Source organism: Pieris rapae, chromosome 16 (assembly GCF_905147795.1).
Source record: "Pieris rapae chromosome 16, ilPieRapa1.1, whole genome shotgun sequence".
NCBI lineage: Eukaryota > Metazoa > Arthropoda > Insecta > Lepidoptera > Pieridae > Pieris > Pieris rapae.
This window is the reverse complement of record NC_059524.1, coordinates 9,829,117-9,846,451: the sequence shown is the minus strand read 5'-3', so window position 1 is coordinate 9,846,451 and position 17,335 is coordinate 9,829,117. Positions and strand designations below refer to the sequence as shown.

Here is a 17,335-nt window from a genome sequence, read left to right as displayed (position 1 = left end):
TAATTTTTGCAATGAATTTAATGACAATTTACAATTGACAATGCTTAGGGTGATTTAGTATTGTCTTTTATCCAGGAAATGTACTTGTATGTGTTGGCGTACACGTCAGGCATATTTCTAGCGCAGGGAAAGTTGTAGGACACGACGCCGGTTGCGGTGCCGTTGCACACCAAGCTGCCGCCTGAATCACCCTGAAAATTTTCGATTACAAACATTGTATGCACTGTATTGCACGCGGTTATTTTATATAATTTTATGACTTATAATTATTGTTCGATATATTATAAAAAATATAATGTCTGATACAAAATTCAAAAATTCGTTATTACTAAGATGTTACTTTCTTGTATACCTACGGAAGTCAGGAAGATAAATCTGCACTTCTACGCTGTGTAGTCCTATACCGTTGAAACAGATTAATTGAAAAATGCAGCTGTAGATTCTTCGTGCCAATAAAAAGCGTCTTATTGGCACGAAGAGTTCACAAAAATCGTGATGATTTCTTTATCTGCTTACTTGGCATGTTCCTTCTCCTCTTTTATTAAGGGTACACATCTGACTAGACCCTACTGTGGTTTTGCGTTCCTGAAGCTTCTTATTGCAATCGTTACTATTTAACGTCTTTACATACAGATACTGCAATTTTTCAGGTTGTGGCCAATAATGGCTCTGAAAGTATAAAAATGACCGATGAATTCAAGTCAATTATTTCTATTATATCCAAAAAAAGAGATTTATATATAATATATGTCTGTTGAATTGTTTACTCACAACTTTACCCCAGCCGCTCAGTATACAGGACATTCCAGACGTGACATCCTTTTCCGGTAATGGTAATGCCTTAACGTATTCATTGAATTTGATGGCCTCTTTTGTACTTATAACAGCAATATCGTTGTCGTATCTTTTTGGCTTGTTATGTTCTTTATTAGCATTGACTTTGCTTATTTCATACTTTGTGCCACCTTTATCTTTCGATAATGTACCAACTACAGCGATAAATTCTGATGGTTTAAGACTGGAAAAAATTAAATTAAATTAAATATCAATTGGTCAGACAAAATACTACAACCTCATATACTCTTTAGTGGACGCAGTTAAGACAATATGTATTACATACCTTTTGACACAATGGGCAGCTGTCAGAATCCATCTGTCGGAGATGACAGCACCACCGCAGAAAGTCCAGCCGTCTTTGAATTTTAGTGCGACTTGGTGTGGCACAAGCTTTTCTGGGGCGTCTTTGCCACCCACCACTCGGGTGTCGGGCTCTTGGCCTCCAGAATTAGAGGCGAAACCTTCAGCATCACCTACAATAAAAGGCACAGTACTTAATTAGTAAAAGTGTATAATAATTAATAAGGAAATTCAAAAACTTACCCTGTACGCTCCACGCTACTAACAGAAGAATAAAGAATATCTTTGAGACGCCCATCGTCAATGATATTTCTGAGCTGAATACACATAAACATGTATAACCATTTCTTTTTATACAGACCAGGTAATGTATAAATAAATTACACCTGATAATAGAAAACGAAAACCTCTTAAAATTAATTATTACGAAGCAATTAGCATACAAAATACTTAAAGATTTGAACAATTTATTGTTATTTGCCATTGAAACTTTAATGTAAGCATCTTCTAATTAAGAATTAACATATTTTAAATAACGTAGATATGCCACGTAATTAATATTAATAACAAAATAATAAAGCCTTTTATTTAGATAATACAGTAATTTTTATATACAACACAAGCTCCTCATCATCTTGCCAAACGCCTCTCCCTCTCTTCTCCATTCGCTTTCAATGCGCTCGATGCGTTCCATGTATTTTCCATCATTTTTGTGAATATCTCGTCCCATCGCTCATGTCGTCGTCTTCTACCAGGCTTTTTAAACGGGGAAATATTTTTTTCAGACCATCGGTATTAAAAGTATCCCACCTAGAACTTCTTTTGTTTCTTTGAATACTGTCGTTATGTTAATTGTGTCGAACCAGGCAGTGTCTTGGACGTGCCTATAATTACACAACACAACAGGCTGAGCTATTGTGATTGATATATCAATATCAATAGGCATTAGCTAGTTTGCCAGTTCCGGATTACGAGGCTCTCTTTGATTTTAAGAACCAAATTTCTTTACATAAATTGATTGATTAGCCCTTATTTCTTTGTGTGGTACAAAATATATTTGAAATGTTCAAATTGAGAACAATTAGTGAAGCATGTTTCAAGAACTTCTTAGAAAAACTTTTTTTACAAAATATTTAGTATCATTTGCATTTGCTATAATACATTGGACATCTAAACAAGCTGAAAAAATGCTATAAAAGCTAGAACTTTTATATATCATAACCTTATAGACTAATAAAAATAATACCTAAATGCGATATGAGAATATTCAAAGCACTGTGGAATTACTGAACACATGATTCGGTATTCCGTTTTAGTGTCGCAATCGGTTTGTTAACTGTGTGGTTGTGGTGGCTTAGTGGATTTCAGTTTGATCAATGAGTTTAATTCTGAAACATTTTACAGTTTATCTTTAAAGCAAAGTCAAAGTGCGGGTTCTCATTTTAAATTTATAGACAATGGACATGGAACCTTCAAAATAATTCAGTAAAATAATGAACAGTCAGCCAGTATTGATTGCCAACCCCGACGACACCTCAGATATACTCAGGCCCGCACGGGATAATGCATTTAAGTGTGTTCGTTTGATAACACCCGTACAGTAACCAAAGTAACCTGCGGCTTTGTATACCGGTGGAGTTTGACTTCGTATCGCTTTTGTCAAGACGGCTCGACCCACGCACCCCTGCTAGTGCGTTATTGTAGGTGTTGTCTTGAAATGAAACTGCGCCTTGTTCTTGTTTCTTGCTTCGCCGATTGTTCGTGGCTTGTTGTCACAGGATAGAGGAAAGAGCCCGAATCTCTTGATTCACCGAGTCGCTTGAACGCGAGTCTGAACGCGAGTCTGAACGCGAGTCTGAACGGCGAGTCCGAACCCGATCGTAGATTTCGCCGAGCTTAAGTGCTACACAAGTATACCGCGACGAGAGCTACGTTTACATACATTTGCGCCGGTATACTGCATCCGGAGCTGTGCTGCTTTTATTCGGCGAAACATTCTATTTATTTATTTAATAAGTTGACATTTATAATTTAACAATAATATTTCTCACTTACATTATATCTCACGTAAATATTTTTGTCTAACTTATATCTCTTAAAACTCATACTTAATTTCGCTCACAATATTCTAACGTCGCCAACAGCCAGCATCTTATTGTACATTACTCAATATCACAATGATGGTTCAATTTTTTTCAGTATAGTTCAACTGAAAAAGTTCAGCTTTGGAAATTACAGCAATCTGTAGGCTTGTGTGTTTTAGTTCAAACCATGCTTCATAGTTTAGCATCTTATATAGCGATATCAATCTTGGATAACGGTATGAGTATAATTACTTACAATTAATTCAAACAACAAAAATGCTACAAGCATAGTGAGACTTCACATAATAAATAGTCGTGACCGCATGCCACGTCCCACTTCATGTTCGGTTTGTGGTTGCCTCGCAAAAGTTCCCTATACCCCTTTAAAGCCTATACCTACATTTTCAAATTTTCGCTTTAATTATATTTCGAACGAAGCCGGGCTTTGCATGTATGAAAAATACATGAAGTGCCGAAGTCACGATGTTGCGACTGATATTTGCTTTAGGTCACGATGGGTTTCGTTTTACAATAGACGAGACTGAAACTATATTGGCTCTCGAACTCATCTTAATCATAAACGGTTTTTGAGAGCCCTAATTATACGTAAAACGAGAGATTAATTACGCATTCAAAAAAAAAAACAATGATCATAATAACAATAAACATTTATTCCGAGGAACTTCTCTGATCTTTATTTCATTGAAATCATACTTAACTAATAATTAGTGTTGATAACTTGGTAATAATTATGTCACCTACATAGTCATCACATAATCTAGAGCGGACTACCTCCATCGGTTTCAGTCCAGCGCTTCCCTTTTTACACTGTACAGCTTTGAAGACGACGAGTCTTTCACTTGATCGGTCCATCTGGTTGGTGAACGTTTAGTGTGGGGCATAGACCCTACAGAAGATTTACAGCATCTTCACCTTTTACGTGTAACTCTTGGTACTGCGTCCGCCCCTTACGTTGCAGTTCGAACTTTGAACGTAGCACACGATGAAGGAGGAGAGTATCCCGTCGCATCTTTCTAGATGTAAATCAGTTTCAGAACGAAAGCAATTTTTTAACGATATTACCACCTACTAAAGACAGGCGGCTTCGAACTCCAAGAGCAATCAGGCAATGATGAAAATCTGCTAAAGGAAATAAATAAACAAGATTTAGACTTAGATATTAATGTAAAACTGAAATTAAATGAAATAGTTAATGATATTAATTGTTCACCCAGCAGCAAAAAACCTATTAGCTGTTGGTTAATTTTCTACTCAATTAATAGATAATTATTTTATTTTGCCATGTACTTATTGGGTGGATACAATTGAAAATATAATTAAAGTAATTTTTTTACCAAGCCTTGATGTACTTTAGAAACTAATTAGTAGTGTAACTATTTCTTTATATAATTTCAACACAATAAGAAGATAAAGACTTTTTGTTTTTTTGAATTATAATATCTCATACTGACAGCTGCCCATTGTTTCAACATGTACGAGGCATATTCAAAAAATAATGGCCGTTTTATCATACAAAAATTATAACTATATGAAATAGGAATAGAAGAGCATGTTATAAATTTTATTTTAAAAGATATTATATATAACTAGAATCTTATTATTATTAGTTATTAAGGGGAAATATAAATAAAAGGGTTAAATTCATAATCATATTTTAATTATCTCGTAGTACATAACCAGTGTTTATCGCAATAGTGTATATAACAATATGCCTAATCATAATCAACTACAACAACTGTTTGTATTAACCATATTTATTAAATACGCCAGTCATCAGTATATAATGACGTTACATAATAAGATTATATGATTCCTCAATATGATATAAATAGACAATATACAAAATAATCAAATATATCGTACCTTAGATATTACCAAGTCAACGAGCCACTTAGATATTATCACCTTTGAATGTCAATGAGCCACTTTAGGTATTACCACTTTGGAAGTCAACCAGTCACTGAACTACGCCACCGTAGCTCCGCTCTTTTATACCCGTTAACAAACAAATATGATTCACAAATGAGGGTAGGACAAAATAAGTTTGTTTAGAATTATTAGTTTTAACCATAGAGTATAAAATATTAAACAGATAATAATTATGTCATTTATCACAATAGGTACATCTAGCATTTATTTTTAAATATTAGTTATAATAATTACATTTATATATTACGGCCATACTGACAAGTACTTCGCTCTCGAAGTACATTACATTTTACTTTTGTTTTGCCAAGTGCCTAGACGTGTCAAGTCCCCTCCACCCGCTGCTAGTGGGATAGACTTGCACCAAGCAAATGACCGACCAGCGGAAACAAATTTTACCCTGTACTTCGCTCTCGAAGTACATTACATTTTACTTTTGTTTTGCCAAGTGCCTAGACGTGTCAAGTCCCCTCCACCCGCTGCTAGTGGGATAGACTTGCACCAAGCAAATGACCGACCAGCGGAAACAATTTTTACCGTTTACCTCGTCATGCAAGTCCCATTCACCCACTGCTGGTGAGATAGACAAGCACCAAGTAAACGATTGTCCAGTGGATCTTTTTTAATTTATAAATAAAATCACATATTATCACATATATTATATAATCACATATATTAGGTACCTAAAGTATTTTTTATAATATATCTCTACAATCAACAGAACAATAATACATGTCTATCTAATTAGATAAAGTAAATATCTATACAATCAACAGTCAGTACAATAATGTAAACGTAATTAGGTAAAGTACTTAATAATTATAATAACTTGGAGTTAATGTGCCATATCATTTTCGACATTTATATTTTCATCAATTAATTCACCTGGCCATAATCTTAACTTTTCTTTTGCTACTGAAATATTTCGTAAACTACCTATACCTTGTAGAGCAAAACGATCATTAGGAAGGATAGAAGATATTTCATAAGGCCCTTTAAATTTAGGTGCCAATTTATCATTACGCCTATGATTTTGAGAGACATACACTATATCTCCTACGTTAAAATTCACATTGTTACGACGAGTGGTGTCGAAACGTTTTTTGAATTTTTCTGCTATTTGTAATAGGCGTAGCCTAGCTATTTCTCGGTCGCTCTCTAAATTATTTGAACTTTGTCTATCATTTTCGTCAAGTACGTCGTCTAAACGAGCTTGGACAGATGGAATATTTGCGTCTACACCGATAAGTAGTCGCAAAGGGGTAAAGCCTGTGGATTTTTGTACAGTTGTGTTAATTGATTGTTGTACTTTCCACAGAACGTTCGGCCAATCTGACTGTTCATTGCACATAGTGTTAAGCATATCAGTTATAGTAGACACGTAACGTTCTACTTGACCATTACTTCTGGGAGTACCCGTGGAAATCAAGTGATGTTCTATATTTAGGTCATCAAAAAATAACCTAATTGGACCACTATTAAAATTAGTTCCCCTATCAGAAATTACTATAGATGGAGTTCCAAATAAGGTAATGATATCACGTAAAACTGGTACTAATTCTTGAGCGTTAAGGGTTTTGAGTGGTTTAAGCAAACAAAACTTGGTAAACCCATCTACTATTAATAAAATATGTTTAAAACCTTCATTTGACTGGGTAAAAGGCCCTGTACAGTCTAAGTGTATTGTATGGAAAGGCAGTGCGGTTTTTTGTATTGGGTGTAAGAAGCCTTGCTTAGGGCCATGGTGACTTTTGCGTTTGATGCAAACCAAACAATGAGACAGATATTTTTTTACAAAACTTGTCATAGCAGGAAACCAGAAATGCTCACGTATTTTAGAGACAGTTTTTTCGAAGCCAACGTGACAATTTTCATCATGGTAGAGACGCAAAATACTTAATCTTGTACCCTTTGGAATGTACAACTTTAATTCCCCATTTGGATTAACTTTGTAATATAATAAATTATTACGAACTACATATTGGTTTGAATCATACTCTCCCGTTTGTACACCATGAATAATTGATAGTATTTCGGGGTCTCTTTGTTGTGCAAGTTCTAACCAAGATTGCGGGTCATTTATTAAATTTACTGTGATATCAGCAGACATGGGGTCCCCAACAGGATTGCGACTGAGAAAATCGACATGGCTTATATACTGTCCTTTTTTGTAAGTAATTTCAAATTGGAAATCCTGCATATATGTCCACCAGCGAGCTACACGTGGTGATAAATCTTTCTTATTCATTGTTGATTTAATAGCGTTACAATCTGTGATAATTGTAAAGTTGATTCCTAGTAAATATACTCGGAAATGTTTCAAGGCATTGTAAATAGCTAGAGTTTCTAAATCATAAGAACTATATTTTGACTCTGCAGGTGTAGTTCTTTTACTAAAATAAGCGATAACTTTAGAATCTCTATCTTTTTTCTGGGTTAAAATAGCACCATATCCTATAGCACTAGCATCAGTATATAACTCGGTTTTTAAAGTAGGATCAAAGATTGACAACAATGGTCTGGATACTAAGTAATTCAGTACATAGTTCCTCGCAATGTCCTGTTCAGAACCCCATTCCCATTTTTGATTTTTCTGTGTTAATTTACTAATACAAGCAGTACGTGTTGCAAAATTTGGGATAAATTTCCTAAAATAAGAGGCCAGGCCCATAAATTGTCGTACTTGTTTAATGTTACGAGGAATTGGTGAATTTATTAGGGCCGAAACTTTAGATGTACATGGCCTAACACCTTCTTCAGATATTTGTCTACCCAAATACTCGATACAGTTAACAAAGAATTGACACTTTTTAGGGTTAATTTTAAAACCAGAAGTGGTGAGAGCTGATACTGTTAGTTCTAGGTATTTTAAACCTTCATTAATAGTTGAAAATGGAATAAGAATGTCATCCATATAGACAAGTAGGAAATCTAAATGTGAAACGGCTTTGGAAATTGCCCGTTGAAATACGGATGGCCCATTACAGATGCCAAAAGGCATTTTTATAAATTCATAATGTCCGTCAGGGGTTGAGAAGGCTGTATATTTAGAAGAGTGTTCAGATACTGGAATTTGATAAAATCCGTTTTTCATATCAATTGAGATATAAAACTTGGCTTTCCCTAATTTGTCGATCTGATCCTCAATAAGAGGGAGAGGGTATGTGTCTCTTTCAATGATTTTATTTAGGGACCTATAATCGACGCAAAGTCTGTCACTACCATCTTTTTTTTTTACTAAAATCACAGGACTTGAAAACGGTGATTCGCTTTCACGAATTATATGGCTATCCATTAATTCCTGGATAATGAGTTTTACTTTATCTCTTTCACAAGGTGCCAAACGATAGGGACGATAATTTACTACTTTGTCACTTTTTAACCTTATCTTTAATTCTCCTGTTGTGACTGACCCAGTTTTGTTTAATATAGCAATATGTCTCTCAAAAATATCTATAATTTGGTGTTGCAATTTTTCTTCTAAGTGAATTAATTTTGATTTTAACTCGGCCATCTGGATATTACAAAAATCTGGCTGGAGCAAGGTATTTACGTGTAAGTCTACATTGTTAGGAGTTTTCCTCCGAATTCTACTTCCATCACAATCTGTTATTATCTCAATGTCAGGGTATTCAACAGCATTTCTACCGATTAATAGATTATAATGAATTTTTTGATCATTAACGACAAATAAATCAAGTTCGATATATATATCATCGAATCTTACAGGGACAGTTATTTTACCCGAGACTTCAAATCTAACGTGTCCTATTCCCGTAAGGTATTTGAAACAAGGTAGTATATTACATTTAAGCTGTTTAGCTATGGATTGTCTGATTAGGCTACAATTAGCACCTGTGTCTATTAGGGATTCAATTGGAATGTCGTGGATAAATACGACTGTTAGCTTTAATTCGCTTTGCCTAAAAAATTAACCTCACTTTTATTAGGGTCGGTTTTCTCTGAATCAGAACGTGCTTTATACCAGCACACTGAGTCAGTGTGACCGATTTTTTTGCAGAAGTTACATGTAACCTTATCAGAAACCTTACTTTTTGGAGTACTAATCAATGTTTCAGTTGGCGGATTTCGGTTTAAATGGCAGTGAGTTTTGATGTGACCCGATTTACCACATAAATAACATTTTTTTCCTTCTGAAGTATTATTTTGGATCTCTAACTTTGGACGTTTGGCTTTACTTTGTCCTGTTATACTGTAATAATCATTTTGTTCTATTGGTCGTTTCTTGGGTTTTATATAACTGGAGAACAAGGATATTAGCTGAGAAGTGGTTTTAACATTACTGTTGAAAGCAGCCATCCTGACGTTCACATCGATTACGCTACCGCAGATTAGTTCGATTAATTGGTCTTCAGTGAATGATATTTTCGTACTACGTAGCAATCTAAGCTTTTCCCTAGCGTATTCGCAATAGGAATCTGCAGAATCGGAATTGTATGACACGGCCTTGGATAGTTTTTCAGACAGGTTCCGTTTTTCAGGATACAAGTCTGTGAGGTCTGTACGGAAATTTTCCCATGTTCGACCTTCTGACGGTATCCAAGACTCAAACCACAACAAAGCGGAACCTTTTAAAGCCTTACCGGCTCTTGCGACTGTTGTGATACTGCTCCATCCAAATTCTTTTGATAACTCCTCGATGCTCTTACACCAGCCTTCCGCACCGCTGTCACTAGTTGCTGGGTCGAAGACCGGGAGTGCCACGTCGTCATCGGCATGACGACGACCAGAGACAGCATCAGTTATTGCCTTGAGCAGACCTTCCAAGATAGTAGGATCCATTCTGAAACTTAGATATAAATGTATTACTAGGGGTGAAGTAAGTCTATCCCACTTCTGATGTTATAAATTTTATTTTAAAAGATATTATATATAACTAGAATCTTATTATTATTAGTTATTAAGGGGAAATATAAATAAAAGGGTTAAATTCATAATCATATTTTAATTATCTCGTAGTACATAACCAGTGTTTATCGCAATAGTGTATACAGGGCGTCCCACGGCGATGCCACACGGAGGGAAAGTACCTTAAATATTAATGATAGGATATTTTACTGAAAGAAGACATCGTTTAATTTTTAATATTAAGTAGGACTGCATTCACAGATTTTTTTTAAATCGCCTACCTCAAACGGGAATCGAACCCGCCAAATGAGACAGTAAAATAACATGTATTTTATAATGGCGTTTGAAAGGGCTACTCATAAGCATTATTTTTTTCCTTAATAACCTAGCATATTAAATGAAAATAAAAACATAAAATTTTACATTTTATTTAAAAAATAATAATTTATCAAATGCTCAAAATGTGATCTGTTCTGTTGTATTCTTTCTTCTTTACCATCCCACACTGAACTCTTCGGGTACGCTTCAAAGTAAATCAGAATGTTGAGTTCATCATCGCTGACGTTTATTATCTGCTGATGTGGTTGCTGTAAGCGATGATCAAAACGTCCTAAATTTTTAAAGTTACCAATCTTTTCAACACAAATCGAGATGGTGTGTGTCTATCGGGATATCTTTCGCGGTACCACCGCAAAGCTAATGAAATGTCTTTGTGATTTAAAAAATATGCTTCTATTAAATCCAAATTATTTTGGTACGCCATGGTAAATAAATTAACACAAAAATTGCTAATAAACGAAAATGAAACTCACAATAAACAAAAGAACAGACGCTTGAAAATTTAAGTGTTCCATTTTCGAATTATTTATTTTTACTAATATCAGCCAGTTGCATGGTAATTGTGAGCTCATGAAGAAGTACCTACTACACTTTATGTATCGCTTTATTATTATCATGTACTTATATCACGGAAATCTCGTATCTCAAGTGGGTAGATCTTTGAAATGATAATCTTAATTGTTGGAGGCATGGCCAAGTCAGAGGAAATTTCTCTGAACAAAATTTTAAATAAAATGTCAAATTTTATGTTTTTAGTTTCATTTAATATGCTAGGTTATTAAGGAAAAAATAATGCTTATGAGTAGCCCTTTCAAACGCTATTATAAAATACATGTAATTTTACTGTCACATTTGGCGGGTTCGATTCCCGGTTGAGGTAGGCGATTTTTAAAAAATCTGTGAATGCAGTTTTACTTATTATTAAAAATTAAACGATGTCTTCTTTCACTAAAATATCCTATCATTAATATTTAAGGTACTTTCCCTCCGTGTGGCATCGCCGTGGGACGCCCTGTATAACAATATGCCTAATCATAATCAACTACAACAACTGTTTGTATTAACCATATTTATTAAATACGCCAGTCATCAGTATATAATGACGTTACATAATAAGATTATATGATTCCTCAATATGACATAAATAGACAATATACAAAATAATCAAATATATCGTACCTTAGATATTACCAAGTCAACGAGCCACTTAGATATTATCACCTTTGAATGTCAATGAGCCACTTTAGGTATTACCACTTTGGAAGTCAACCAGTCACTGAACTACGCCACCGTAGCTCCGCTCTTTTATACCCGTTAACAAACAAATATGATTCACAAATGAGGGTAGGACAAAATAAGTTTGTTTAGAATTATTAGTTTTAACCATAGAGTATAAAATATTAAACAGATAATAATTATGTCATTTATCACAATAGGTACATCTAGCATTTATTTTTAAATATTAGTTATAATAATTACATTTATATATTAAGCACATTTAGTTTCCTACTAATCATTTTCACTTTTCCACATAATCGCCGTTTATTTCTAAGCATTTTTCGTACCGCTTCACCAACTTCCTTAACCAATCTGCATAGAAGCTCGCCGCCTGAGAGTTGAACCAGTTTTCAACGGCATTCTGAAGTTCCTTGTCATTTTCAAACCGTTGTCCACCTTTAAGCCGTACCAATGTTCTATGTACATATGTAAAATTGTAATATTAAAAAAAAAGTGTGTGCGTGTAACCTTTTCACTGAAATGATCAGGCATGCTAGGATGGGAACCTTTAGTGGAATTTTAATATGTACACTTGTTACTAGTATGGATTTTCATTTTAAATATAAATATACTAATAATAACATATTTACAAGAATCAGTATCAAATAAAACGAGTGAATGCTATCCAAAATAATCACTACCAAGAAACTGACTTTGTAGCGTATCGTAGATACGCACTAAAATGTACATACTATATGGTGTAGTATTTTCTATACGATTTTGATGTATGTGGCAATATAAATACAGGACACTAAGAAAAGAAGAAAACAGACGTCACTCAGAATAGACTTTTAAGACGAGTGAGCATGTATTTTTTCCTTTGAGCGTTTCTATTAGAATATAAATTAATTACCGTTGTTTGTGAAGAAATATATCAATTTAACAAAGATAAAATGGGTTGTGATTTATAAATATAGAACATCCCATAACTTAAACCAGTTCAAATAATGCACCACTAGCTGGCGCTGACATACTTATAAAACACGCTATCGTTATTATTTGTAAATAGCGGAAACTACGTTACTTCCGTCAGAAAAAATCCGAGTTACTGCCTAGTCACGCCTAAAAAAGTTTTACTTTAAAAATTAATCATTTTTGATAACGTGGTTTGTATTTGACTGATCGAAAGTAATTCATAAGAAACGCGAGTTTCTGACCGCGAAATTAAACTCTTCCAACGATGTATTCTCTGCTACAACGCACACACGTAAACTGATTTGACAGATATGATCTTTGACGTTAGGAACAAACCTACATTGCTTAGACAACAGTGAGTGCTTGTAATTTAATATGAACTTTTTATAAATAGATATAAAGCTCAAATTGTATGGGAAAAAGAAAAGGGCTGTTTTTATGTTTTTACCGGCAATTATTCTAATTTTTCTCGCCGTGAAAACCTTCCTTGAACTTCAAGGAACATTGAAAAAAATTGGCCAAATTGGTCCAGGCGATGTTGAGTTATGTGCTTACCAACACATTTTGCGATTCATTTTTATATTATATAGACTAGACATAATTTTAAAAAATCTATCATATCTTTATTCAACTTCTCTGATCCTTATTTCATTGAAATCATACTTTACTAATAATAATTAGTGCTGACGGCATGGTAATAATTAAGCCACTTGTTTGTCAGTCGATAACAAAAATAATTTATTTTAATTAATTTTTGTTATCGTTTGACTAATTGTAGTTTTTTGGTATTTGTCATTTAAACTCATAAAATTTTAGTAATTTATTCCTAAAAATTATTTACATTACGAATATGTCGGCGCGAAGCACCTGTAAATAACGAATCCAGATTAATTAAAGCTGTCATTAAATTATTGAAGATAATGACGTCAGTAATACTGGTGTCATAGATTAGTTTGTTGGCATCTGCCATTTAATTTCGACATTAGAGTCTACACTTTAAAGGCTTCTGCTTGGTTCGACCGCTCAATCGAACTGAGGCTCGCATTTTTTTTTTTTTTTTTTTTTTGAATGGAATCTCGCTGTTGGCCTTAAGGGCCTTTACAGCTCAGCACGGGCTGTTTGGCGAGCTTAGCTCAGCCGGAAAGGGGGGGTTTCCCGCGACTCGCGCAAGGGCGTCTCCTGTGAGACTCGAACCTCGGCTTGGGCCGTCGCGGGGGGGTCAATCGCCTGAAGGGCAGGACGGAAGCTCACTGGAGTGAGCGAAGTGCGAAGTAAAGGTCCTCGCCTTCCCCGGTGAAGGCGGTTTTTTACCCTAATCTGTCTATTGCTACTGCTATTATTATTGGCCGCGCGGGCGGCTTTTAATTTATCGTTAGCTGAGGCTCGCACCAATCAGTTCCTGTATTTATAACAACCAGAATTTGTAATAAACAAGCTTCGTAACATTTCGGGTACTCGTTCCACGACCGAACCCGAATAGACCACAGAGTCAAACAGAGTCATAAGAACGAGTGTCAAAGATTACTTTAATATTTATTGTTATCTAGTCTCCAATATTTAAAATTATGATAAATAACTTTCCATAATAATAATTATGACTATGGAGTCAGAATTATTATCGATCATTGAATAGTGATTAATTATAAGATCTAGCAACATTGACAAGTTAAATGAACTAGTCATATTAACGGTTTTAAAGAGATTTGACTTCGATGTCATTAAATGATAATGACAGTGGCAGCTGACACTAACACGCCATTGCTGTAACATAAATAATAAAGAATATAAAATTACTACAGACTATCATAAAATATGAATCCCAAACATTATTAATATTTTTCGTAACAATATATAAATTTGCGCCGATAAATATATAAAAGGACATTACATGAACGTGTGTATTCACTACAGAAGCATCATTGACGATGGGCGTCTCAAAGATATCCTTTATTCTACTGTTAGTAGCATGGGGCGTACAGGGTAAGTTGTTTTTTTATTTTCTTATTAATAAAAGTCTCTAAAAGTTGCTCTTTATAAATTTCTTGTCCGTAGTATTTTAGAGTATGCTACTGTAATCTGGGCACCACATTACAAAATGCACATAAATTCTATTGAAACTGTTAGAAACCGGTTCCTTAGAAAGCTTTGCAATCGTCTACACTTGCGTGGTGTATTGCAAACGTACGAGGCTCGTTTGGACTATTTATTTATTTATATAAAATATTTAACTTTCTTCTTCGTAAATCTTCTTACAAAGTTTTCCTTTCTTTGTAATGTTAGAGTAACTTACGTACCTGCGGCTCGCTTATCTGCTAGTTTTAATGGTCCAGTGAATAGGCTATCTCGCTCTTACAACTTTATTACAAACATTGATGAAAAATATATTGATGTGTTTTACAACAGTCTACCAACATTCCGTAACTTTGTTTTGCAGGCTCTTAAATCTTAATGTGGTTTAAGTTTGAATTTTATGACTGTTATTTTTATCTTTTTAGTTTAATTTATTATTTATATTATTAGAAATTTGATTTTGTTTTGTTTTTGTTTATTTTGTGACCGTTTCTTTTGTTCCTTTGATATATTGCTTAGGTTCTAATTTAATTGATATGTAGGTATGTGTGTGTTAAATTTGTGATGTCATATTTTCTTGTATTTAGCGTACACATTGTTTTAGAATGTATATATAAGTAAATAAATAAATCTTTTTTTAATGGAAATAGTTTGAACTGTAGGCCCGTTTCGAGTGAAATATCATTTCCTTATTTATTTACTCATTAAGAAAAGTGCCGTTTATTGTAGGCGATGCTGAAGGTTTCGCCTCTACATCTGGAGGGCAAGAGCCCGACACCCGAGTGGTGGGTGGAAAAGACGCTCCAGAAAAGTTTGTGCCACACCAAACCGCTCTAAAACGAAAAGATGGCACGACTTTCTGCGGTGGTGCTGTCATCTTCGACAGATGGATACTGACAGCTGCCCATTGTGTCAAAAAGTAATAATACGTATTGTGATAACTGCGTCGATTGTCTGGCCAGTTGATATTATATTTAATAAGTTAATTCTTTTCCAGTCTTAAACCATCAGAATTTTTCGATGTAGTAGGTACAGTATCGAGAACGAAAGGTGGCACAAAGTATGAAATAAGCAAAGTAATTCCTCACCAAGAACATAACAAGCCAAATAAATTCAACAACGATATTGCTGTTATAAGTACGAAAGAGGCCATCGAATTCAACGAAAAAGTTCAGCCCCTGCCATTACCACATTTACACAGGATATCAAGGCTGGATTGTCGTGTTTACTGAGCGGCTGGGGTTACCTTGTGAGTAAACAATTTAGGAGATAAATGTTTCTAAGATTGGATATTATATAAATAATTGTTATTGGTGAACATTTATTTTTAAATCAATTTAATTCATAGTTGATTTGTATACTTTTAAGGGCTATAGGCGGCCACAGCCCGATAAACTACAGTATCTATATGTGAACACTTTAACCGGCGAACAGTGTAATAAATATTTTGAAGGACGCTCCCCAGTGACGATAAATTCCAGCCAGATGTGTACCCTTAACAAACGTGGTGAAGGAACATGCCAAGTGAGTATATCTTTAAAGAGCGCATCACCTTTTCTGGTCTGTTTAAATGGTATAATATAATCTAAGACTACACAGCCTTGGGGTGCAGATATAGCTTACTGTTTTTCGAGTTTCATAGCAGCAGTTTATAATTACATATTATGAATTATAGAACAATAACGACATTTTAACTATACAAATAATCCGTGTGCAATGTTAGTAATTGGAAATTTTCAGGGTGACTCAGGCGGCAGCTTGGTGTGCAACGGCACCTCGGCCGGTATCGTGTCCTTCAACTGGCCCTGCGCCAACAATTTCCCTGACACGTACGCCAACACGTACCATTACAACTCCTGGATAAAAGAAAATACTAAATCACCCTGAGTGTTGTATTTCATAAATTGTTTTAAATTTTGTCGTAAAAATTATTACATGTGTTTTATTAAGTTGCAATCGCTAAATTGCGTCTTATCAAAATAACCAAAAACATTTAATAACGATAAAAGGGCCCTCTGAACGAACCGTAAACAAAATAATATCTTTAAAAACTAAAAGATTCTAAGTCTTGGCATCCTTGTTTTGATCATGTTTCCTAAATATAGAAAGATCAAATATTGGAGTAACTATAATTAATTGTGTTATATATCACCAGCTGAAATACACGATAATATGCAGTTTACTTTCACAGTTTTATCTTAAAACCAATTTATTTAAATTTTATGCTGCAGAGGACTTTAGTAATGTGTATTAGGAATTTATTAAGTTGAAGAAACATCTGAACCACAGTATTTAACGAACTTCAACCCTGGTTCCGTTTTCGTCAAAAGTTGATTAGTCTGAGAGTAATTCGCAACGAATACCCGTTCCTTCGCTACAAGTCTCATGTTAGAGCGAGTACTAAATAAATTCACTCGCTACCTCTACAGGAGACTGTATGGAGTGTATCCCTTGTATCCGCTTATGTACCCGACCCTGTTTGTTCTGGGTATGGTGGGGTATGACCAGCTACGCCTCAGAAGAGAGGCAGCTGTGACCGTTTATATATTTAAAATACTTACGGGTCGGGTGCATAATCCGGATATAATGGAGAGACTGGGTCTACGGGTACCAAGTAGAAACCTGAGGCTTACGTCTAAGCTTTTGGATGTACCGCGCGCACATTCCAACCTGGTTAGCAAAGCGCCACTCACGCA

The 17,335-nt window shown here is 34.7% G+C and overlaps 1 protein-coding gene across 2 annotated transcripts; it reads right to left on the bottom strand.

Annotated features, from left to right (window-relative positions):
* LOC111000418 (chymotrypsin-1-like) lies at positions 1–1,506 on the bottom strand. Of its 2 annotated transcripts, none has more exons than XM_045631802.1 (5): positions 1,381–1,506; positions 1,121–1,310; positions 772–1,018; positions 517–669; positions 1–191 (listed from the first exon to the last, which is right to left on the bottom strand). In XM_045631802.1, the coding sequence occupies exons 1-5, from the start codon at positions 1,433–1,435 to the stop codon at positions 45–47; spliced, it is 792 nt and encodes a 263-aa protein (XP_045487758.1). In that variant the 5' UTR covers positions 1,436–1,506; the 3' UTR covers positions 1–44. The 2 variants fall into 2 exon arrangements, with proteins under 2 accessions (XP_045487758.1, XP_045487759.1); XM_045631803.1 differs by having other exon boundaries at positions 775–1,018.
* Between the last annotated feature and the right edge of the window lie 15,829 nt (positions 1,507–17,335).

Bases quoted from the DNA above. Each gene is read 5' to 3' on its own strand.
- LOC111000418 (XM_045631802.1), bottom strand. From the start codon at position 1,435: ATGGGCGTCTCAAAGATATTCTTTATTCTTCTGTTAGTAGCGTGGAGC. The intron at 1,019-1,120 runs GTATGTAATACA...AATTTTTTCCAG, and splicing joins GCTGCCCATTGTGTCAAAAG to TCTTAAACCATCAGAATTTA. The intron at 192-516 runs GTAAGCAGATAA...GAAAATTTTCAG, and splicing joins GAGGAGAAGGAACATGCCAA to GGTGATTCAGGCGGCAGCTT.